This window comes from Terrapene carolina, unplaced genomic scaffold (genome assembly GCF_002925995.2).
Source record: "Terrapene carolina triunguis isolate 2854851 unplaced genomic scaffold, T_m_triunguis-2.0 Scaffold105, whole genome shotgun sequence".
Taxonomy (NCBI): Eukaryota; Metazoa; Chordata; order Testudines; family Emydidae; genus Terrapene; species Terrapene triunguis.
In genome coordinates, this window is record NW_020664456.1 from 1858705 (window position 1) to 1884805 (window position 26101).

The 26101-nt window shown below is 44.9% G+C and overlaps 1 protein-coding gene across 1 annotated transcript in view; it reads left to right on the forward strand.

Moving 5' to 3' along the window:
• LOC113406570 (cytosolic carboxypeptidase 6-like) overlaps positions 1-26101 on the forward strand; it is a 1366737-nt gene that overhangs the window by 1064088 nt on the left and 276548 nt on the right. Inside the window, exon 7 of the mRNA XM_029911596.1 lies at positions 47-136. Within this exon, the coding sequence (XP_029767456.1) occupies positions 47-136 (90 nt within the window). The remainder of the gene's footprint in view (positions 1-46; positions 137-26101) is intronic.

Below are 26101 nucleotides of genomic sequence, written 5' to 3' on the forward strand. Positions count from 1 at the left end.
GGGGACCCAATTTAAGGATCTTTGTCTTTTTTTTTTTTTTTTGCAGTAAACCTGCGATCTGGAGCTGAGCAGAAAGTGGTGTTCATCACTGCCCGTGTCCACCCTGGAGAAACTCCCTCTTCCTTTGTATGCCAAGGTGAGTGTCTGCAGAGTCACTATTTGGAATAAAAACCCAGAGATGGAGGTGTCTCTCTCCCGGGCTCTCTTTTTTTCCTTGGCCTCTGCTCCTTTGAGCATCTCGGGCCAGCGCACTGTGGTCCTGGTAGCTCTGTTTCATTGTAAGAAACAGTCTACTTGTCTGAAGGCGTTGTTCTGAGGAGCAGAGCTTTCGGTGGCTGACATGCACAAAGCAGCACTGATAAAAATAGAAAGAAAATTGCCCAGCTCATGTTTGCAAAGGGTTGGAATCTGAGGATTCTGGGTAAAAATAACCCCAGTGTGTTTTCATGTAATTTCGTTGTATAGGCTTAAAATATTTTAGTGACGATGCCTAGGGATTGCAATGGGGCCCCAATATGGAAGGCAATCCGTGGGCTGGATTCTTGGCTAGTGTAAATCAATGGAGCTATGCTGATTTACTGTATCAGCTGAGGAACTGGCCTGTATATCAAGTAAGTCACATCAGTCGCCGCTTACGCTGTGCTCATTATGCCAGCTGCTTACAATGCAGCAGATGGATTTGTGGCTGGCCCTGTTGATTTGTAAAGGCCTTAATAAGGAGGGACCGATATAGGTTCAAGACCTTCTCCCTGTGGCCTCGCTGTGGTGTGTCTCCTGCACCTCTCAAGGGAGCTATTGTTCCATAGGTTAGCAGATGCTGGAACTTTTGCTGTAGTCCACTGGGATGTAGAGTTGCTTCGTAGACATCCACATCAATCTAACATTTCCGCCTCAGGAGCGTCTTCTCTTTTAATCACTGTTGGCCTCTGTGCTGGACCCCTTCCCCCTGCTGAATGATACTGATCTGTTTAGTTTAGCTAGTTAGGCTTCTGTGGTCTCCTCTGCTCCACAGATGGATGGGGACAGAATCCTGGTGTATGATGTGGGGAAGAGAACTATCTCCATTACACGTTTCCTTCCCTTTCTATACCTCTGAGGAACCCTCTCTCCAGGGGCTCCCTGGCTGGAGACAATAGTTCTCTGCAGCACCTTCCCTCCCAGAACCCAGTGGAACCAATGTGGATAAATCAGGACTCACGCTTTTTCTTTTCCTGCTCTGCATTTCAAATCCCACCTCTATCAGGTGCATTCTGAGGGAACTGACTAGCAGTGATATTCACAACGGAATGCTCCTGCTGGAGCTGTGCTGCCAGGAAGGCAGTCATGGAAACCAGGATCCAGAGTGGAGGACCCTTGTCTTCACGCTGATCCTACACTTTCATGGATCCCATGAGATCTGCTAATATGGGGACTGGACCCCTTCTGCGGGACTGTGCAGCAGGGAAGGTAATACCCTTCACCTGCCAGAACAGTGCCTAAGACTCACTGAATGGAAGTTCAGAGAGCGTCTCCGTCTCCTATGCTGGAGTAGCCAATATAGGAGATTATAGGGCACTTGGTATTTATTAATTAGTGTGTATTTATAATTGGCTGCAGTATGACTTAGTTTGATGCTATGTGTAACTGTTTGTGTTGCCCCTGCTAGGTCAGGGCTGAACCACGCTGGTAGGGGGATGCTTTATAAATATTATTTTATTATGGTGATGAAATATTATTAAACAGGAAAGGAGCAAAATGTGCGGAAGAGGTGGCAAATGTAGGCTGATGAAGGAACTAGATGGAAGTCATCTCTGATGGTCTTCCAGAAAGACTTTATGCTTTGGGAAGAAGAGTGGGAGTTGAGAGGCGGGGGGGGAGAAGAAAGCAAGCCAGTCTTGGAGAAGCACATCAGAAACTTGCTGTGACTGCAGTTACAATGCACGCTTGACTCGCTCAGCAATGCAAGGATCTGAGCTGAGTGAACGCCACCGTGCATTGAGCCATTCTGCTCAGTGCAGATGAAGTTGCCTTGTGTGTATAATTAGTGTCATAAGGAGTGATGGGAAATCACAGCCCCCCCTTCTCCCCCCCAGAAATGGAGTGCATTTCAAGTTCAATTCGACATTGTTTCTGACATTGCCAAAAGTAAAATGAAATATTAGCTTTAGCTTTGGAAATTTTTGTGGAAGAAATAGTATCCCGTGATAGTTAAGCTCCTGGAGTGAGAGAGAAGTTATTTTAGAAATCTTGTTAGACATTTTGGCAGAGTTCGATATTTCAGTTTAAGATCTGAATCCAAACCCAGTGCATTCAGCACATGGCCGTTTTGCCTGGTTTACAGATTTCTCCTGGATGGTTTGAAGCGATTACATATACAACCTGTACCATGCAGATATAGCAGGCTAATCCCACAGATTAGATGGAATGTGAATCTGGGTGCAGACGTCATCTGATGTAGGGAGGGGCTGGGCTGTAGCTGCCAAGGCCTGAAACAACAGCAAATGAAGGAAACAACCACCGCTGAGAGCGGGAGGTTGCATAGCCAATTTCCCTTAAACTCTTTGTTTTTGTTTCTCTCAGTCTTGGTTGTCTGTTTTACTGAGAAACCCTCAATTCAGTCTCCATGCCCTCACCTTCCTAATCCCTGCCTCCATCTCCATTCATCTCTCTTCACACCCCTTTACTGTGTCCAGGTGTAACCCAGGCCTGCTTGGTGTGGTGTTCTGTCCCCTCTAGTGGCACCTAGCCCAGCCAGAGATTGATGAGTCTGCGACAGCCTCGGCTAAAAGCCAGGTGGCTTTTAGCTCATGCAGTAGAGGCTCATACACTAAGCTTCAAAGGTCACAGGTTTGACCCCACCTGCCGACGACCAGGGTCTGTACGCATTTCACAAGCCTCATGACTAACTGCCCTTGTCTCCAGTACAGAACTCTGGCTAAACACTCTCTCCTGTGCTAGCACCATTGTGTGGGGATCCTTGACACGGCTCTGACGCCCTGTGGGTTTTTTTCACCAGGTCACATTTAAATCTGGTCTGAGCACCAGTGAGAGTCCCAGTGTAAGAAAGCCTCAGGCAGCTTGGGGGAGCTCAGGGCATGTTTAACTGACACCGTGGCAGGACTGCCCGAAGCTATCCAACTCACTAGGGTTAAGTCTACACAGCTCACAGCCATAAGCCTCCCAGCCCGGCTTGCAGGGCTCAGCCTAGTGCTCTCAAATAGCTGTGTTGTCAACGCTTGGGCTGGAGCTCAGGGTCTGAAGCCTAGCAAGACTTGACCTAAATCCCCTGGGGTAGACACAACTTCTGTGTCTCCTGCTGTCAAGAGTGCATCTTTACCTGCTACCCTCATGCACACATTCCCTGCCTCCCTCCCCCACAATGCTTCTCCTTCAGATCCACTCCTCCCAGAAGGGTTTTGAAAACCCTCGTCCTGCCCACCATCCAGAACGGGAGTTAGGAAACACACATACCTGGAACTAACAAAGCATGCCCTAAATATTCCTGCCCCTTTGGTTTGCCATCCGTGTGGCCTGTTTAGATTAGAAGCTCTTTGGGGCAGGGAGATTCTTTTTGTTGTCTTTCTTGCCTTCAAAATGGCCACCCCACTGGCACTATGGAAATAATGATTTGGTAACTTGGGTCAGGAGACTCCAGGGTAAAGGATTTTTTTTTTACTTAGATCATAGAATCTCAGGGTTGGAAGGGACCTCAGGAGGTGGTCTAGTCCAACCCCCTGCTCAAAGCAGGACCAATCCCCAGACAGATTTTTACCCCAGTTCCCTAAATGGCCCTCTTAAGAATTGAACTCACGACCCTGGGTTTAGTAGGCCAATGCTCAAACCACTGAGCTATCCCTCCTACCCTAAGATGAAGTGAAGGTCAAGGGGGCACCATTATTAGTCTTGGCCCACTGTAACAGAAAGGGTTAATCTGTCACTTTGGTAAAAGAATCCCAAGGAAGCACACTTCTCCGTGTCTCGAAGGAAAATGGGACACTTCCTTGCCGGGTGTGCAAACCTTTGCCTCCTAGAAATGGAGATCAGGTCGATGCAGCTTGAATTTACTGGAATATATCGCTAAGCCAATAATTTCATTTCATAGTCTGGCACTTTGCATCCTGTAGTATCACAGTAAATCATGTTACTTCATGTCAGGTCCTACTATATCATTGTATGGCCGATGCATTGTATTCTGCTGCATCTGAATTTTTTCTTGAGACACAAAGTCCTTTCTTTCAAATGCGTACCATGCTGGCTGTCAAGCAGTCAGGCTTGGCAAAATGGGCAGGAGGCGAGCACTGACTAGTAGCAATACTGAGTAGTCTGGGAGCAGGGGATGTAGTAGTTTGTAGGCAACTGGAATTAAATGGGAATATTTGCATCTTGCAAATTGAGTCCATCTGCCCGTAGTCAAACCAAGGGCAGATCTAACACTCTAGGAGCCCGATGTTCCAATCTGGTGGCACAAGGGATGGTTAGAAGTGAATCTAAGGGACTCTAAATTAATCTAATTTACATCTCCTACTGACCTCTCAATAGATTTCTCCTGCCTATTTCTGTTGGTTCTTTTTCACTGCTTGCTACTGTCGTGTGCAAGTGCCTCACTGTGCTATGTTACGAAGTGTACAGACCAGGATCTCTCTCTGGCCCAAATAACTTCTGTTTTCTTATTCGTTATGGTGGGAGGTTTACATCAAAGAAAGCTAGGCTGCTTCCGTGAGACTCCCACCCACTTACTGATGTACACCTCCTTACCCATCCTTTCTGAATTTCCCCTTGAGTCTAAGGAAGTCCAGAATTGGTGTGATTTATATGCCATGGGGCAGGCAGAGAGGGCTGTAGCATGAAAGGCAACTACCAGGAGAGTTTAATCCATACCTGTTACATCCTCCCCTTCTTTGGCATGGATACTGTCTCACTAACAAGTAACTTACACCACCCTTAGCCATCACCTCTGAACGTGGCCCTGTGTATGCATCCGATACATTACCCACAGATGAGACCTGAGCCAGGATCTTTGAGGTCTGTTTCCCGCAGCCCCACAAAGGGAGCCAAAAAAGGTTGCTGCTGCTGGCTGAGCCGGTGTGAAACAATACAAATTCTTTTTCAACTGAAAGTTGCTTTGTGCTGATGCTGTTACACCCGCTCCCTTTAAAAGCTGTTTTTTTGTAAGCAAGGGCCCTTACTCCTGCAGATGTCATAAAATATCCTGGGCTTGGATGTCATCCCTCTGGTTCCTTGGCAAATACTAGCAACCCAGCCAGACCTCCCAAGAATCCAGCAAGTAGTTCATCCAGCCACTCGTCCAACGACCAACAACTAATGCTTTAATATTTCACAGTTGCTGCAGCTGCCAAGATACTAACCCTGAGCTTACGTCCTAAAAATAAAAAGAAGAATCCTGAATGACCTTTTCAGATTTATTACGATCTTTTGTTCCTCTCTCTCTCGCTCTCTCTCTCTCTCTCTCTCTTTTATAAAAACTAAAACAGTACTTTGGGATATGTGTTTTTTTGTAAGAATGGTCTTTCCTTTAATGCTTAATAACCTATACAGTACATCTAAGTGTGTATACCTGCTTTATCACTCAAGGGAAAACAATGCCCTACATCTTTGGTTGCTAGGCTTATCAGAATTGTTGCTGTTGTGTGAGTGGGTGGGTGAAGAGTAGGTTGGAATGTGGGCTTCTGTATTATTTTCCTGTATTATTATTTGTGTGTATTTTTACACTGCTTTCAGTCTGTTATTCTACGTGTGCTGGGTTTCACAGGCCCTTTTCGGCTCAGCTGGAGCCAATTCTGCTCTGTGAGGTTCTAGCAGCAGGGAGATCAATGGAGTTAGTGCTCCCCTTAAAGGCTGAATTCATCCCTCATGCTGTTGTCACACACAACTGGATTTGCTTCCTCTTCCTTGTGAAATGGCACAAGAATTGATCATTTCTCTGACCAGTGATTTTGGAATCTGTTCTTTAAGTTAATTTTTTGGGGGGGTGGGGTAAGAAAAGTCAATATTTTTATTTAAGAAAAGGTACAATATTTCCCACATTTGCTCCTCAGGGCAAATAACTCATCAGCTCTCACAGATATGAATTCTTATGGTGAAATAATACCAAAAGAGGACATACTATCCATCCAAAAGCCACCCCCAGAACTGACATCAGGCAACCTTTACAGTGGCTGTGATATCACCTGATATCTGGTTGTGTGCTGAGTGACTTTTGTTTCATACGCCAAGAATTGTGTTTTTATTGTGTTTGGAGTCTTGATATTTCTTTTCTTTGGGAGAAAGGGGGCATCGCACGGGTGTTCATGCAGATGGAGTGTGGCACTGGTCCTGTGATCGTCAGCATGGTAAAGTCCATGCTTTATGCCTCATTTTTTGCACCAGTTCTTGTGTGTCGTCTTCGCATATTTTAGCAATGTACATATGTGCATAGCTTCCTCCTAGCCGTAGTGAGTTTTGTTAGCAGTTATCTGGTCGAGTTCAGTGCATCATCTAATGCTAAAGGGCTTCTGACTCTTCAAATTTTAATGGTACATAAATGAGGTTTCAAGCCTTGTAAATTACAGCTTGCAGAGGCGTTGCACTGAATCACTAAATCTCCCTAAGCAGCTTCCCTTGTTTGCTTCCTTTGTTAGGCATTTGCCAGTATGGCACCCACCACAAAGTCTGAATCCAAAAACAAATGAAAATCTGCGCCCTGAGCTTCTGGCTTGAATCTACTCTGCCAGGCTGGGATCCAGCACTCCCAGAAGATGCAGTGCAAGAAGGGAGGGAGGCTCAGCTCTCGTCTGGAGCTAACTACAGTTTGGCCTTGAGCTGACATTGAAGTGTACAGTCTGAAAGGTGCACAGCCGCTCAGAGGCAGCGAGCTGAAGAAAAACAGATGCTGTTATCCACAAGAAGTGGAGCCAAAGTGGCTTTTAGATCTTTATTTAAGCGAATGTACCCTCACTATACCAAGTTCGGTCAAGTGGCATGAAATGAGAATCTAGGCTATGAAAGGCATTGGTTTTGTTAACTTTTTTATGTCTTTATTTTGAGCCATCACAGTTGAGAAAAAAATCTGAAAGTTTCTAATAAAAAGTTGATGCGGAATTTATAGAGGGTTGGAGGGTCAGGGACTAACTTCTGTAAGACAGATGTCCTCCTGCCAGGTGCTTTCTCTGTTGTACAGCAGCTCCCTCAGCTGACTGAGAGTTGAACTTTCCCTCTAAGGGATGAAGGTGCTCTCTCTTTCCATCCAAACGATTCTGGGTATTATATTCCCCGGAAGATTCCAAGATGGTGGCCGTTTTCCAGTTCATTTCACAGAGACGTTACCTTAGAACTTACGTGAGGGGAACTGATCCCCATGGGAACTAATAAGAGAGCACGATGCCATTGCACTGCAACCAGCGGAAGTATTCTCCTAAGTAACTTATCTTTAGGGAAAAATAGGGCCACATGTGACAAGATGAAAATCTGGGGACTTTTCAGTCTTGCTGTTCGTGTTTAAAATTCCTGCCTACAATTCTTGCCTACCTTTAGCACACTTAAAAAGGCAGGAAGGGCTGCATTCTCATTAAACAGCTGCTCCTTCCCCCAGTTAACAGAAAACTCTGAACTCTAAGGCAGAAAGTGACATTACCAACGAGAGGGGAAGGTATGTTTTTGAAATGCAAGAGCAAATATGACTAAGGAGGCCTTTGCTTGCAGAAAGGAACTTTCTAGGAAGTATTTTTTCACACAACACACAGTCAACCTCTGGAACTCCTTGCCAGAGGATGTTGTGAAGACCAATACTATAATGGGGTTCAAAAGGGAGCTAGATAGGTCCATCAATGGCTATTAGCTGTTTGCCAGAAGCTGGGAATGGGCGACAGGGGATGGATCACTTGATGATAACCTGTCTGTTCATTCCCTTTGGGGTAGCTACCATTGGCCACTGTCAGAAGACAGGATACTGCGCTAGATGGACTTTGGTCTGACCCAGTGTGTCCATTCTTATGTTCTTTGTGAGGATGTTCCCCTCGATCCTTCCCAGCTGAGAAGCAAAATCTCCCAATGAAATTAAACAGAGAATTGTACAGATTTCTCTCCAGGATTTTAAATCACTCAGTATTTTAACTGCGACAGAATGAGTATTGAACAAAACTCTGAGCCTAGAAAGGGCACATTATAGTAGCACCAATACCTTCAGAACTTTTCAAGACCCTGTTTGCTGACCTTCATATTCTGTTTAATTTATGTTTGGATGAATGCCTGGATCTGAATCAATTCTAACCCAGTTCTAGGTATTTTATGTGGGTAGTACTCACTGTAATAGCAAGCCAAATCTTTATCACTTGGCCATCTTTTCTGCCCCCAAAGTAGTCTTACCGGCATAGTATGCACAACCACACACATGCCACTTGCACTCCTCCCCGCTCATGCCAAGGCATTCTCAATGTTCCCTCGGAATACTGTTCCTCTGCTGCAGACAATAGTTGCAGGAGTTTCCATTTCTTCCTTGCTATGAGGCTGAGTTACAATGTTCAGAGCTGGATCTGAATTCAGTGGGTCCTCATGCAGGCCTCACAAATGTTCTTACGAAGCCCTTTGTCTCCAGGGAAGGAGGAGGAGTAGTTCTGTGCTGTTGAGCAAGCTACCAGTGAGCGAAGGGAAAAGTGATGTCGCTGTACATGCAAACATTGACTTCTTGGCCCCATGACCTCCCTGCCCCTTTAGGGGTTGCTTGCATAGCGGGGTCAGAAGGAGCAGTCGTAGGACTCAGGAGTGCAGGGAGTATGATTATACCTTATGCATTTGCCAGGCACAAAGAGGGTGGCTTCTTCCCCTAAAAGGCGATCTGGTATGATCTGTCTCTTTAAAATGGCTGCAGTACACAAATATGTTAAAAATGGTCATGTTGGCCACCATGTGGTGTTGGAGTCCATGAATTCTGCCTGACATATTCATCAGATTTTCCAAGTCAATTCATTCTACCCTAAATTCCATGTTGGGTGATTGATTTAAGGAGAGGCCAATATGTCCGACTTTATATTTGTCACTGACCAGTTAACTGCAATCCAAGGAAAGACTCTTTGTTTCCTTCCAAATAATGCATTTTTTTAAAAAAAGCGAGGAATCCAAAATCCAGGATCAGTCTAAGCAACCCCCATCCTCTCCCCAGTTTTCTTTGTTTATTCTTCATTCTTTCACCTATGTACAGCCGCAGGTCAGATGTTGGGAGTCATACTGAATTCTAAAACAGACCAATTTTTCCCACTTATAAGCAAACCTAGCAAATTGGTGTGACCCAAGCTGGCAAGAGGTGAGGGGACCCTGGCTAAGAGGATAGACTCGTTGTGGATTTAGATTACATTTTGGAGAACATTGTAGTTTTGCAGTGGATTAGAAAGGACCCGTGGGGAGAAAGAACTAAATTAATTTATTTTCCTACCTGCAGCCTGCAAGCTGTAATCTCAAAATGATGGTATCAGGGTAAAGGAGTAAATTCAGCTTGAGGGAGTCTGATGCAGCTGCCTGACCTAATTTTGTCCTAAATAAATGCTCATAGAAGTTCAGATACTGTGTCTTTAGCTGTGGTCCAACGATGCCAGGGTAGGGGGTTCACTTAAAGAAGCATTTCAGATGGCCAGTGGCAGATGGCTTTATAAACCTAGGTACTGACCGGCCATAGAAACCCAGGTTGCTGCCTCAGCTCTGTCATCCCTGCTAGCTGGAAGAAATGGGAAGCAAGATCTTATAGTCTAGAAGTTACTTTTAGACTAGAAAAAAGGGGACACAATTGAACATGCATCAGTGTTAATCATGCTATTCATCTTCAGACACCTGGGGTGGGGGGGAGTGGCTGACACTTGTGTCATAACTTAGCACTTAAAAGCAGAAAGGGTTCATGATAGATATAAAATGCAATTCGTGTTCCCTTTTTCTAGAGGTTCAGGAAACCTACTGATGGTGCGAAACAGACAAAGACAACAGAGTTCAACAGCACAACCTCATAGGGTAACCAGACAGCAAGTGTGAAAAATCGGGACAGGGCGTGGGGGGTAATAGGAGCCTATATAAGAAAAAGACCCAAATATCAGGACTGTCCCTATAAAACCAGGACATCTGGTCACCCTACAACCTCAAAATGAGCTGCAGAACACTTTCAAAGCTGCTAGGCGGCATTCCTCCTTCTTGCTAAGAAAACCGGCTGTTTGTTTTGTTTGTTAAAGTGCATCGCTCCTAAGCTTTAATAGAAAGGGAGAGACACTCGCCTTTACTTCTCAAAGCAGAATGAAAAACACTGTTGTGTGTTCCCCATAAATCTCTTGGCTGGGATTGCACTGTGAAGTATCCCACAAAAGAGAGGTTGCTCTGCGAATAATAAACGTGTGTGTGTTACACATCATTGGAGCAACAGAGAAGGAGGCTACTCTGAGATGTTGTTAATGGAAAAGTTGCTTCTTCCAAAGTCCCATTATACAAGTTCTGGCAGCAAGACGCCAGAAGCTTTGAATCTAGCCACTGTACTGATCTGACAAGACATTGAACTAGTTTACTGAGCTTGAGGTGGTCTGGAACAAGGTTTAAATGTCTCCCTCTACATAATGACATTGTACATTTATTACCAGGTTTGCTTTAATTGGTTAATTATTTGAACAGTTTCACGCTAATGCTTACAGTGGATTGTTTGACTATCTCTGTTTTAACTTTTACAATAATCAGACAGGTGAAAAAGTCCTTGAGTCCCCGAGTCATGGGATGGGGGAAAGTTTCACTATAATATGCATCAGGCAACATTGCCCAGACCCTTTACCAGTTCAGGTACCTATAAAAAGGTTTTCACTTTACCCCTCGAATCTTTTTTGCTGACCCATATTGACCTATCCCATGCCTTTTTCCCAAAGATTGTTTCATAGCACTGAATACAGCCACCTCTCAGGTGGAGTGCACCATCTTTATAACAGCTCACGGGTACCCAACTCTTTCGGGTAAGGAATGGAGCAAATACAGTATCCAGTTGACCTGCAGAGAGATGTTTAGGTAGCTAGAGCTTATTTTTCCAAATCAGAATTTGATCAGCGCACTGATGTTAGTAACCCCCACATCTGCAAAAAACAGGGTAGAATCTTCATTAGTGCAAGCAATCAGGGTATCGGCTTTAGGTCTCATTTGCATGGCAGCATAGCACGGTTTGTAGTGAGAGAAGAATGCACCACTTCCCACGCACCTGATATTTCAGTCCAGGCCTTTTATCCAAGTGCAATAATCCTACTGAACTAGTGAGATTTGCCAGGATCTTCCAGATGCTGTGAAAGCATGACATGAACTAGGTTAATTATTTTGAATCTCAGGCAGTTTTTAAACTTTATCTTTTAAAAAAGCTGTTTCTATTCACCTTCAATAGTTTCCCAGATTTTCACCCACAACTGATATTAATCTCACTGGTCTATAGTTTCCAGCTTTGTCTATTGACCCTTTGTTCTTTGCCTGCCCTGGCTCAGTTCAGATGAATTGATTTTTTTTTTTTTTCATTTTGTTTTCAGTTCTTTTCTCTCTGAATTGTCCTCCACTTGCCTGCCTGCTCTGTGGATCACCGTACCAGCTGCTCAAAGGAGCCAGCAGTCATGTGTGACTAGGGCTTGGTCACTTGGGTGAAATTCCTCCAGTGGCCCAGGACAGATTTGTCACCTGGTTTATATGTATTAGGTACGGTGTACTGCATACAGGTTTAGAATGTAGAGAAGCCATGTTTCGTTGGCTTGTGCATCATAGAGAGGGAAGGCTCTAAAACTCATTTGGGGCTGATGGTGAGGAGCATCTCCACAGCAACCTGGCCTCTTAAGCCAGGAGCCTGCAGAAGTGCTGTGCGCTCTTAATGCAGTCATGTCTCTGTGAGTCTCAGGGGTGGAATGGCATACCAGAGCAGGAGAGTGACAGCTGGGTCAGCCTTACCTGCCATGCTCCCCTGAACTACCAACAAATCCCGGCATGGTGGCTAATGCTGATCAAAGAGCCATGAAATCCCTTCCGGGTATGTATTCCAGGCAGCAAAGCACAGATACTGGAGCACAGTCCAAGTCAGCATGGCTCTTTAAGGAGCCAAGTTTGCAGTGTGAGCATGAGCTCTGATTGCCTCTGTGATAAATGAGGAGGGGGATAGCTCCCTTTTGTGGACACCCAGACAGCCAGTTGGCTATGGAATCCCTCTTGGTGGTTGTTCTCTTCTTGCTTTACCTGTAAAGGGTTAAAGCCCACAGGTAAAAGGAAAGGAGTGAGCACCTGACCAAAAGAGCCAACGGGAGGGCTAGAACTTTTTAAAATTAGGGAAAAAATTCCCTTTGTCTGTGTGTTGTGGTTCTCCGGGAAAGGGGGGAACAGAGAACAGATATGCTGTGAAGCTGAAAGCCAGGTATGAAATACCATCAGATCATACCTAGCGTGACAAAGTGGGTATTCACCCACTAAAGCTTATGCTCCAATACGTCTGTTAGTCTATAAGGTGCCACAGGACTCTTTGTCGCTTTTTACAGATCCAGACTAACACGGCTATCCCTCTGATACCAGATCATACCTAAAGATTGCTTATCTGAAACCCCAGATATGTAAGTAAATTAGGGAATGTCTAGGAAGACGTGATTAGGTTTATTTCTGAAATATATGTAACATGCTTCTAAAATGTGTGTTGCATCCTCCTCCAGTGCCCTGTTCACATGTAGGATAATTACCTACTACTTTGCCAGCTCATGAAGTTACTCATTTGTACTTCGATACTGAAGGTGCCAGGTTGAGTCTCTACTGCTGATCCACATGGAGGGAAATTGCATATTGGAGATGGCTGAAAAAGAAAAATGTTAGTTTTCTGTGGGGGTTTTTTTGCTTGTTTTTAATTCAAAATCATTTGCATTCCATAGGTTTTATAAAAGAACCATTTTTTGTTTGTTTGACATTTTCCATGAATCAAACCTTTTTTGGGGGGGGGGTGTTCTAGCTTTTTTCCCTTTTATCTCTCCCCGTCCCCTGCAACCTTCACTTTGTGTTTTCATTTTCATTGTGCCCCTAAAAATGGGAAATAAGAGAATGGGTGTGGAAAGGCACAACAAAAACTGAAAAAATACTCACTTTGCTTAAAAAACGGAATATTTTGAAAAAACAACAACACATCTTTTGTGAAAATTTTCATTGTGACAAAAAATCACTAGAAAAATTTCAACCACTTGTGTTACATAAAAGTAAATGTTACCAACCTGCCACTCTTCATGATAAATATAATTAGAAGACTAGAGTCTTCTGCTAATCCACAGAGCAGGTAGAGCGTAGCTCAATAACAGTGCAAGCCTTCTTCATTCACCAACCCACTGCCCCCCAACGTGCCCCATCTCTCACCTGAGGGGCCCATCTCTGACAGTGAGAGTGGAGTTGAGTCTGCAGGACTGTTCAGCCCCCGCTGCTGAGAAGGCCAACCTATTTATTCACAAGCTTTTGTATGCCACTGATCGCTGTTCTGGCTGAACACCCCGCAGACTTTAATGGCGTTAACCTCACTGACTTCTCATTTGATAGACAGCAAGTGAAGCTAATAAGTTGAGTGGTTTGCCCAATGTCAGATAGAGAGTCAGCGGCAGAGTCAGGAGCAGAACCAAGGAGATGCCCATCCTAGTGTCTTGTCCACAAGCCCATCTTTGCAAAGGTGCCAATAGTGGCAATACTTTTATGATGGGAACTTGTATTCTTTTGGAATTGAACTGATACCACCAACTCATTTTGTGAAGACCACCAAATAGGTGCTGGATGCAGCACCAGGAGGTGAAAAGCTCGATCTTCAATTACCAGTGCCCTGATATTAAACACCAGCTTACTCTCACATGGTGCCTTTCATTCCAGGACCTCAAAGCATGGATCTCAGTGGGTCTTGTATATCTTATAACTTATGTTATGGCATCTTTTTCTCTGGGTCTTCCCTTGGGGCTTGTATAATTTATGAGGACCTGGGCAGCAAAGGGGGTTGCTTCAAAGTTAAAGGTGCATTCTTGTGGCTAAGGCATTAAACGTAACTCCCATCTCCCTATCCCAGGGAGAAGTTCAATTCTCGTGGCTCTTGAAGAGGCAAAAACTTTGAACGTCCAGGGATATGTGAGTGAGAGGCATCTTGCCACACTTATGAAGGATGCTGCATTTGCCTCCCCAGTCACTGCATTGTCAGTATCTAAACTCATCATTGCAAAGGGCTCTGGGATATCCTGAGTCTCAAAGGCGCCAGATACAAGTAATTTCTTTCTTTATTCTGTTCAGACAGAAACACATGACAGAGAATGAACTCATCCCCTTCTTTCTATCCTACTGAAGAATTTAACCTCCTCAGCCACAGAGACGTGTCAGTCGCTTGTGGCTGTCCAACTGGCGTGAGGCCTCTGAGTATTTCTCTCTCTCCATTGCTAATTACCATTATCCTTAGAATCTTCACTGAATCGCCACTTGCACAGCAAGCCTTTTTTTTATTTTTTTTGGTACTTGCAGTGTATTCTGCTGCCTGTCAGCCATCAGAACCTCTTTGGGTACGTCTACACTTACCGGAGGGTCCGGCGGCAGGCAATCGATGTTCTGGGATCGATTTATCGCGTCTGGTTTAGACGCGATAAATCGATCCCAGAAGTGCTCGCCGTCGACGCCGGTACTGCAGCTCGGCGAGAGGAGTACGCGGCATCGACGGGGGAGCCTGCCTGCCGCGTCTGGACCCGCGGTAAATTCGGACTAAGGTACTTCGAATTCAGCTACGTTATTAACGTAGCTGAATTTGCGTACCTTAGTCCGAAGTGGGGGCTTAGTGGGGACCAGGCCTTTGTCAGAAAAATAAGTCCTAATTTATTTCCACAAAGCTTATTCCTGCATGGATGCCATACACTGTAAATAAAAGAACAAACCCACTCCTGCTGTTGAGGGGCAGAGCTGATCAGCCACAATACCTTTTCCCCCCACACAGAACTTGGTCAGGGGAAAAAAAAAATCTTCTTTCCCCTGCTGAGGCCCAATGGAAATGGCAGCCCAGCAAGCCCCATCCGGCAGCAGTGGGAGCAACCTCCAGACACGTGACTTTCATCTCAAAATCAATGGGGAAAGTTCTGATGCAGGCAGCATTTCTTGGACAGAGGATCCCCATTGAGGACTGGCTTCTTGTTTAATACATTACTCCTTCTCTTTCTTTTCAGTCTGGTCCACTCATGAGTTACCCAGAAGTAATTCCGGTATTGCATACATGCCTGCTTTCTTTGCGTGCTAGAAATTCAAGTCACAGACTTTGCTGTGCAAATGGATCTCTTTGTTTCACTTTGGTTTTGACAATTTATCCTTTGAGAGTGATCATGCCCACACAACCTCTCCTCTGCCCCTGCGCCACCAATGCATTTATACACAGAGAGCAATGTACATACATCTCTCTTTCTCCCCAGTGCTACTGATTTTTATCATTGCTTCATCGGACCTCTTACAACTTCAAAGTGCTTTACAAAATCACAAACCATATGCTAGTGTAGATTGCTTAATCCGCTGGCAAAAGCAGCCACCTCTGGGGTGGAATGTGGTAGGTATTGCAATGGATGCAAGCAACTCTAGATAACAAGTTAGGGGGTGGGAAGGGAAGAGTAGCTTATCCAATGAAAGCACCAGGGGGATTTTCTGTACGTGGAATCTAATTATTTTCCATACTGATCACAGATCTTTTCTGTGTGATGCTAACTTTTGGTGAAGGTGTGGGGTTTCCTGCGAGGCACACATCCCTTCAGGTATCCCACAAGTGGCCTTGCCAAAGTGGACGTTTTATGGCTGTCATCTACCTTTTTAGTTCGCTCGGAGCGAAGAACAGGAAAAAGCCTGTAAAGGGGAAACAGCAGAAACTGCAAACCTAGTAAAGCGGAAATCAATAAAGCAGTCAAAAGGTGCTATTACAGCTAGCTTAGTGTAAGTTTTCACATATCAACTGCAACAGAAAGGGACTACTTCACTTGTCCCCTCAGGGGAAATGAGGGCAAATAACTGTACAGGTTTCCTCTAGGAGCAGCTGTCAGCTGCCATTGTTAGGATCCACAGGAAGACATGCATACAATATTTTTGTACATAAACGGCAGAGAAAAATACTAACTCCCTCCTATGCATTTCAACAAGTAATAGCATTCAGGGTGTAGTTTCTGAAAGTGGATGAGAGTTGGCTCCCTATATCATAACTGGAGTGGGTTAAATTTCTGGGCTAGATCACAAGTAAAAATGAATTTGGCAGTCTCGACCTAAGACCTGTTTGTCTCCGTCTCAAATTCACCATACAGTTTGATGCATTCTGGCACGCTGAGGAACATCTTCTCAAGAGAGGCCCAAGACTAGGTTTCGAAGAGATGCTGCACATTGAATTTGAGGTGCATTGGCTAGAAAGCTGATTGGGGATTTTTTGATGAAACTTTTTGGTTGGAAAAATATCATCTTGAACCCCAAACTTTTTTCGAGAAAATAGCTGTTTCAACTAAACTTTTTTCAGGAATGTTTCTCAGGTCCGGGATACAATTTTTTGGGGCACGGAGTGGGCAGGGGAGAGCCACTCTCAGGGTATGTCTACACTACCCACCGGATCAGCGGGTAGTGATCGATCTATCGGGGATCGATGTATCGCATCTCGTCTAGACGTGATACACGGATCCCCGAACGCGCTCCCTGTCGACTCCAGAACTCCACCAGAACGAGAAGCGGAGTCAACGGGGGAGCAGCGGCCATCGATCCTGTGCCACGAGGATGCGAAGTAAGTCAGTCTAAGTCGATCTAAGATACGTCGACTTCAGCTACGCTATTCTCGTAGCTGAAGTTGCATATCTTAGATCGACACCCCACCCCTTCCCCAGTGTAGACCAGGTCTCACTCTGAGAATAGCCAGTAGTTAAGGCACTCGTCAGGGAATGTGGGAGACCCAGATTTCTGTAGCACACCAGCCCCACTCTTAAAATGTCTTGTTCTTTTGGAAGAGTCTACTATCTCCAGCTGAATTCCCCATCTGAAGCATAGGAAATATCACTGGAAATGACAGAATCTATCAAAATGGTGGAACTGTTCAAGCGTGGCCTTGGTACTCTGAATGATGCCTGGCTCAGGCTGGTGGTTTTAGTTCGTCACTGAGGGAGCAAGCCAATCACAAGTTTTAGAGACCGTTTTAAAAGTTTTTGTTAAATATATATTTTGCATTTCTTTACTGGTGTTCCTTATAGGGTTGTCAACTTTCTACTCGCAGAAAACCAAACACCCTTGCCCTGCCCCTGCCCTGCCCCTCCTCCAAGGCCCTGCCCATGTCCTGCCCCTTCTCCAAGGTCCCAGCCACACTCACTCCATCACCCCTCCCTCTGTTACTTGATCTCCCCACCCTCCCTCACTCGCTCATTTTCACTGGGACGGCTCAGGGGGCTGGAGTAAGGGCTCCAGCTGGAGGTGCAGACTCTGGAGTGGGGCTGGGGATGAGGGGTTTGGGGTGCAGGAGGGTGCTCTGGGCTGGGATCAAGGGGTTCGGAGGGTGGGAGGGGGATCAGGGCTGGGGCAGGGGGTTGGGGCATGGGGGGGAGTGAGGGCTCTGACTGGGGGGGTGTGGGCTTTGGGGTGGGGCTGGGGATGAGGAGTTTGGGATGCAGGCGGGTGCTTCGGGCTGGGATCGAGGGTTTCAGAGGGTGGGAAGGGAATCAGGGCTGGTGCAGGAGAGGGTCAGGGATGCAGGCTCTGGGCAGAGCTTACCTTAAGCAGCTCCCGGAAGCAGCGGCATGTCCCCTCTCCGGCTCCTACGTGGAGGTGCAGCCAGGCGGCTCTGCGTGCTGCTCCATCCACAGGTGCAGCCCCCGCAGCTCCCATTGGTTGCAGTTCCCAGCCAGTGGGAGCTGCAGAGGCAGCGCTTGGGGTGAGGGCAGCGTGCAGAGCCCCCTGGCTGCACCTACCCATAGGAGCCGGAGAGGGGACATGCCAGCTGCTTCCTGGGAGCCACGCGGTTCGGAGGCTATCAGGTAGCCTGCCAGCCCCCTGCATGGCGCCACCAACCGGAAAGTCAATGGCCCGGTCGGCAGTGCTGACTGGAGCCACCAGGATCCCTTTTTGAAAACCGGACACCTGGTCACCCTTGTTCATTATGTGGTGCTTGTTTTGTCAGGAAATATTTTTTTCAGTATAATATTAGATGTTTCATACTTAAACATATGCTTCCTCTCCCTCCATAGATTTCAAGAGAAATCTCTGTTTCAACCTCCTTGGTAACACCTTACCCTCTTTCACTTGGACTGACCTCTGTGTCTTAGGGCTTTCTATAGCTCTCGTCACTGCACCAGTTTGCGACAGTGGTCTTTAAAAGTGCAGTTTGGCTGCTTATATGAGCCTGTTGGATCTGCAAAACTGGGCTACAAATTCCACAAGAATAGACATTTTTTTTGTGAGAGTGGCGGTACTTCTTGCTTGGAATGGGGTTAGAAATGACATGACAACACTTCTCTCAAGGCCTTTGCTTGCTTTCCTTTGTCTCAGCTAAGCTCTAGACATGTAGAATGCCCAGAACTGAAAAATAATTGGGAGAAAAGTTAAGCAAACTTTTCCCAGCCTCAGAGAAAGCTGTTTTGCGTAAAGGTGTGTGTGAAGCGGTCAGCAGGTTTTCAGCTGCTATGCAGTCAGACTTACCACTCTTAGCACTGACCTTCAAATACTATTATTACTTCTTCTGCAGTAGAGCCTAGATGTCCCATCTGAAGCTGAGGTTTGAGTGTGTGAGGTACTGTACATACACATAGTGAGAGACAATCTCAGCACCGAAGACCTTACAATCTACGTAGACAAGACAGACAGAGTAGGAGAAAGCATTATCATCCTGATTGTACAGAGGGTGAGCTAATGCAGAGAAAAATTAAGTGACTTTGTATCACTGTCACCTAAGAAGTCTGTGGAAAAGTTGGAAATTGAACCTAGCTCTCCTGACTCATGATCAGGTGCCTTAACCACATGTCCCTCCTTCTAGTCATTCATGAGGGTGGTGGTGAAAGAAGAACATTGTGGGCTTGTGTTCCAGTGCCGACATTAATTTCGCCAATCATTTGCTCCACGCTCTATTTTCCCCAGAAACCCTTTTGTTTCTTACCAAGGGAAGAAAATACCTCATCCAGCAGGTGGCGATAGGCTCATTTTAATGTAAGGAAATCTCCAAGCTCCTCATTGCACATTAGGAAAATTAAAGAAAACAAAGGTAACTAATCAACAGCCCTAGTGGCTTTGTTGATCACATTTAACTCACACGATTAACCCCCCCAAATTAATTGTGATTAAAAAAATTAATTGCGATTAATCGCAGTTTTAATCGCCCTGTTAAACAGAATACCAATTGAAATATATTAAATATTTTTGGATGTTTTTCTACATTTTCAGCTATATTGATTTCAATTACAACACAGAATAAGAAGTGGACAATGTTCACTTCACGTTATTATTTTTATTACAAATTTTTGCACTGTAAAAATGATAAACAAGAAATAGTATTTTTCAGTTCACCTCATACGAGTACTGTAGTGCAATCTCTTCATCGTGAAAGTGCAACTTACAAATGACGATTTTTTTATTACATAACTGCATTAAAAAATAAAACAATGTAAAACTTTAGAGCCTACAAGTCCACTCAGTCTTACTTCTTGTTCAGCCAAACACTAAGAGAAACGAGTTTGTTTACGTTTACAGGAGATGATACTGCCCTCTTATTATTTCTTACATCACCTGAAAGCGAGAACAGGTGTTAACATGGCACTTTTTGTGGCCAGCATTACAAGGTATTTACATGCCAGATATGCTAAATATTCATATGCCTCTTCATGCTTCGGCCACCATTCCAGAGGACATGCTTCCATGCTGATGATGCTTTTTAAAAATAATAATGCATTAATTAAATTTGTGACTGAACTCCTTGAGGGAGAATTATATGTCTCCTGCTCTGTTTCATCTGCATTCTGCATATATTTCATGTTATAGCAGTATAAGATGATGACCCAGCACATGTTGTTCATTTTAAGAACACTTTCACTGCAGATTTGATAAAATGCAAAGAGGTACCAATGTGAGATTTCTAAAGACAGCTACAGCACTCGACCCAAGGTTTAAGAATCTGAAGTGCCTTCCAAAATCTGGGAGGGACGAGGTGTGGAGCATGCTTTCAGAAATCTTAAAAGGGCAACACTCTGATATGGAAACTACAGAACCCGAACCACTAAAAAACAAAATCAACCTTCTGCTGGTAGCATTTGACTCAGATGATGAAATTGAACATGTGTCAATTTGCACTGCTTTTGTTCATTATTGAGCAGAAGCTGTCATCAGCATGGACGCATGTCCTCTGGAATGGTGGTTGAAGCATGAAGGGACATATGAATCTTTAGCGCCTCTGGCAGGTAAATATCTTGCGACACCAGCTACAACAGTGTCATGCGAATGCCTGTTCTCACTTTCAGGTGACATTGTAAACAAGAAGCGGGCAGCATTATCTCCTGTAAATGTAAACAAACTTGTTTATCTGAGCGAGTGGCTGAACAAGAAGTAGGACTGAGTGGACTTGTAGGCTCTAAAGTTTTACATTGCTTTGTTTTTAATGCAGTTATTTTTTGTACATAATTCTACATTTGTAAGTTCACCTTTCATGATAGAGAGATCGCACTACAGTACGTAAGTGAATTGAAAAATACTATTTCTTTTGTTTTTTACAATGAAAATATTTGTAATCAAAAATAAAGTGAGCGCGGTACACTTTGTATTCTGTGTTGTAATTGAAATCAATATATTTGAAAAGGTAGAAAACATCCACAAATATTTAAATAAATGGTCTTCTGTTATTGTTTAAGAGCGCGATTCATCGCACGATTAATTTTTTTAATCGCTTGACGGCCCTAAAAACCACCCACTAAGCCTGAGCTGAGCAAGTGAATTTATGAACCCTTCAGGCAATGCAGGAAAAGCTGTATAGTCCTGCAGATATGCGCGCGTGCTCTCTCTCTCTCTGACAAGTCTGACATGTTCTTTCAAGTTAGCCTTATAGGCTGCTGCTGTTGCACAAATTCTGCAGGATAATTTTATGATTGTTTTCAAAATAATAATTATGCAAGCTAGGTTAGCGATGGGGTACTCAAATCGCAGGTGGCAGGGCATGAGCTGATCACCCCAGAGTTCAGAAAGGAGTTCTCTCCACCATGTGTTTGCCGGACAGATTCATCCTTGGTGTAACTCTACTCACTCATGCTGCTGTATAGTACGTTGTAGTTAGCAGAGTCATACTGGTGTAAGGGAGAGGAGAATCTGACCCTATGGAATTACAGGAGAGATGAACCCGGCACATGATGGGTTTATTTCCCCTTTCACGATGGATATTGGCCACTGCTGGAAACAGGATATTAATCCTGATGGACCAACGGAGGGTGGTGGTGGTGATGTATTATGGCAAAGGCGGCAGTCAGCATCGTGCAGTCTGTCTGATCAAACTTCCTAGCAGCCTGTTGCTGCTGCCCTTGGGATTGCCACTGCTGCTGAGAATCTTGCCATTTCCAGACTCGAGTCTTTCCTTGCAGCCGGAGAGATTTTTTCCCCCCTACATCCCTATATAAATTGCATCAAAATGGGGCCTGAGGCAATAACTTGCCAGTTGAAATAAAGGAGAGAGAAAGGTTCAAACCACCAGGTTCCTGGGGATCTGCGGCAGTTAAATGATTATCAGAACATCTGAGTAAACCCTAGGAGATGCCAGGAGACTATTTCATTCAAACCACATCAGATAAAAACACAAGAAGAGGGCCGTGGTCTGTTCCGGGAAGGCAATTCTCATGGTCCTATTTCACTGCCTCTTATGCTCTGTTTACTGATTTCATTTTTGAGGTCGTCCCAGGTGCAGTTTACAGTGAAGTAAACTGGAGTACTTCCAAAGTAAAAAAAACAGAATTGTCCTCCTACTAGCCAACTTTCTTTCCTGTAGTTCAAAGGATCAGCAAAACACTCCCAGTCAGTCCATTATATCCTGGTAGGGTCTGATTCTGTGAGCACCTTCAACACCCATTAACTTCATACTGAAGTAGGAAGTCAGTGGCAGCGGGGCCAAGATTTTCCGGAATGACTAGAGATTTTGGATACCTCCACTTTTTGTGGTCTCCCAGCTTGAGACACCTTAATGGAGTTTGATTTTCAGAAAGTGCTGGGCGCCCACGCTCTGAAAAACAGGCCTCTTCAGGGCCAGATTTTCAAAGGACCAAGCTCCCATTTAGGCATCTAAAAAAGGACCAGATTTGCAAATATGCAGAGTTCTTCTGAAAATCTGGCCACTCGCTTTGGTACCTAAAATGGAGGTTGAGCTCTTTTGAAAATCCGGCCTTAATTGTCTCAAGTTCAGTAACCTTTTTGAAAATTGAGACCTAAGTAACTTGCCAACGGTAAGTCAGTTAGCAGAGCTAAGAACACAAGACTGGCATCGTGACTCGTATTACCTTGTCCAGACCTCTGAGAACAGCTGTTTTACTTACAGTATATTTTTTCCCAATTTTGCCATTTTTCAGAAATAAGTCAGGAACACCACTTTCAGGGCTGCTATTGGGAATTCCAGACCTACACAAGCGGAGAGAAGGAGCCATGGCTCACGAATATAAACAGGAAATCCCTTACTTTTACTATGTACTAACTTTCTGAAGCTGACCTGACTCCACCCATGTGCACCCCGTTCCACTGACTGCTTCAAATAGAGCTGGGCCTGAACCAGTTCAGAGTGCCACATCTGAACTCTGGTACGTTGGGGCAGGATCTGGATCTGGATTAGGGCTTTGTGGTTTGGGTCCTTCTGTGCACCTAAACATGGAATGTTAAGGTGCAGGCTTCTCAGTTGTTAAGCAGGAGACTCCATTCAAATCAGTGAGGAGTTCTACCTAGCAATCAGTGGTGCAGCGTGACCCAACATGTTTGCTTAGTGGTCCCAGGCTGCTCCAGTATGGCCTGAGAACGTATGCCTCTCAGCGCTCACTGGGAGTGGATGGGAACTGAGTGGATCTGCCACCTTCAGGATCAGGTCCACGTGCCCTCAATGATTTATGAAGCTTCCACTCAGGAAGTCACAATGCAGTGATGAAATCAATGTACATCGTGCTCCTGGGGCGGATTTATAATTTACAGCAATCTATAGGGGTTTAAAAAAAAAGATACCAACCATTATAGGAAATGATTAAGACATGAACAAATGGAAATGGCATAAACTGTGCTTAATTTGACCCAGTCACTGTTGGGATCCTCAGTGTCGTACTCTGCCACTAATGAGCCTCTATCATTTGTTGCTAGTCATTATCAGTTCCTTTGCATGCAGCCTGTATGTCGGATGCACAGTTTACTGTGCAGCTGATGCTAACAGTGTTCCATTGCGCTGGCAGTCCAGCTAGCTAGCACGCTCCCTAGGAGACTGGCTGTTTTCCCATTTATTTCACTACATTGGAAAACAAGACTAGCTCCAAAGGCCGAGCATATTTTAAGACAGGTAAATTACTAATTCAAGTCAGTGAGCGTATTCTTATTTTAAAAAAGTAACACATTAAATAAACTCCCTGCATTTTGTATTGGAGCCCTGAGTGTTTCATCTGCTGTAATCTAACTCGGTAATTTTTTCCCCCCCAGCACATTCACTTTATCCCATTATTTGAGATTTCCTTTGCTTTTAATCCAGTACTTAGGGGAGCCCTGGAGTTGCACTGAGATGCAGAGGACACCAATGTGGGTAACTAAAATAACACATATGCCGTAATATATCTCAACATACTGCCAATCAATCAGGCTATCCCAGCTGACTCCATAAAGTCAGGCAAGTGACTCCTCTGCCTGAGCTGATTAAAACGGTTCTGTTTTAAAATGGCAGTACATGCACAAGTGCACTAGGGACTATGCTGGTGCTATTGATTGTCTGTGAAAGGCAGTTAGGTACTACAGTGAGGGGATAAATAATTGAAGAGTCAGTAGAAGTGGGGGCTGGATCCTGGGTCTCCCACATCCTGGGACATGCACTAGCCATTAGCCTATAGAGTCATATTCTCCCTCTCTGCTGATTGGGTGAGTGAGGCTGAGAGTGGGTGTGCTTTGCTGTTCTCTCCGTGTTTCTTTCTGTTGGGGAAATGGGTTTTTGCCTTGTTGTGTTTGTTTAGTTTGGTGGTGGTGGTGGGTTTAATTTCCGTATTGCTTTTGTCTGCCCCCCTGGGCTGCCATGTGGGGAACAGAGACCTCTGGTGGTTGTGGATTCTGAGTGTTTAGCCTATGGCCATGGGTTGTGGATTTTGCCTCTAAACTCTGGCTCAGTGGAGGAGTGCGTTCTAGCTGTGGGAAAGTGATTGGGTTTAAAAATGTGAGTTACGCCTCCTACACCAGCACGGCTGTTGTGTGTGTTGCCACGCTTAGCCGTGTTGAGCAGCTGGTTGTGGAGGGGATTGTTGTGTGGGGTGTTTTTTTCTCCTTGTACTGCCCCCTCAACATCTGGTGTTAAACTCATATATATCCAGCTTTCATCCAGACCACACCACACGATCCATTGTCTACAGCCAAGCTCTAAGATACAACGGCATTTGCTCCAACTCCTCAGGCAGAGACAAACACCTACAAGATCTCTATCAAGTATTCTTACAACTACAATACCCACCTGCTGAAGTGAAGAAACAGATTGACAGAGCCAGAAGAGTATCCAGAAGTCACCTACTACAGGACAGGCCCAACAAAGAAAGTAACAGAACGCCACTAGCCGTCACCTTCGGCCCCCAACTAAAACCTCTCCAGCGCATCATCAAGGATCTACAACCTATCCTGAAGGACGATCCATCACTCTCAGAGATCTTGGGAGACAGACGAGTCCTCGCTTACAGACAGCCCCCCCAACCTGAAGCAAATACTCACCAGCAACCACACACCACACAACAAAAACACTAACCCAGGAATCTATCCTTGCAACAAAGCCCGTTGCCGACTCTGTCCACATATCTATTCAGGGGGTACCATCATAGGACCTAATCACATCAGCCACACTATCAGAGGCTCATTCACCTGCACATCTACCAATGTGATATGTGCCAGCAATGCCCCTCTGCCATGTACATTGGCCAAACCAGACAGTCTCTACGCAAAAGAATAAATGGACACAAATCAGACGTCAAGAATTATAATATGCAAAAATCAGTCGGAGAACACGTCAGCCTCCCTGGTCACTCTATTACAGACCTCAAAGTCGCAATACTCCAATAAAGACACTTCAAAAACAGATTCCAATGAGAAACTGCAAAATTGGAATTAATTTGCAAACTGGACACCATTAAATTAGGCTTGAATAAAGACTGGGAGTGGATGGGTCATTACACAAAGTAAAAACTATTTCCCCATGCTAATTTCCCTTCCCCCCTCACTATTACTCTCACTTTCTTGTCAACTGTTGGAAATGGGCCATCCAGATTATCACGACAAAAGTTTTTTTTTCTCCTGCTGATAATAGCCCACCTTAACTGATTACTCTCATTATAGTTAGTATGGCAACACCCATTTTTCATGTCCTGTGTGTGTGTGTGTGTGTGTGTGTGTGTGTATATATATATATATATAATCTTCCTACTGTATTTTCCACTGCATGCATCCGATGAAGTGGGTTTTAGCCCACGAAAGCTTATGTTCAAATAAATTTGTTAGTCTCTAAGGTGCCACAAGTACTCCTGTTCTGTTCTTTTTGCTGATACAGACTAACACGGCTACTGCTCTGAAAATTATCTCTAATGTTCCTCCTCTTTTAGGAAATTAGCAGTTGGCTAGAGACCTGGTGAGCTGTGATAAGAACACTAGCCCTATTAGGAGGATTCCTTTGGGCTGTAAAGCCGCAGAGGGTGGCATGTCTTTGCCCTCTCGTAGGCAGGTTTATACTATATTCACCAATGCTCCCAAAACATTAAACGTTTCCCTCAAGTATAGGACTGGGGAATCTCAGTACATTGTGTTTGTTGCCACTTGAGGACATGGCCTGTTTTCGTGCTGGACATCCAACACATTTGATCAGTCAGTGCTCTAAGAAGAGGCAAGTGGGCCTCTGGGAACAGGGACCCTGTGTCTGGCAATGTGGGGAGTTCTGAGAGGAAAG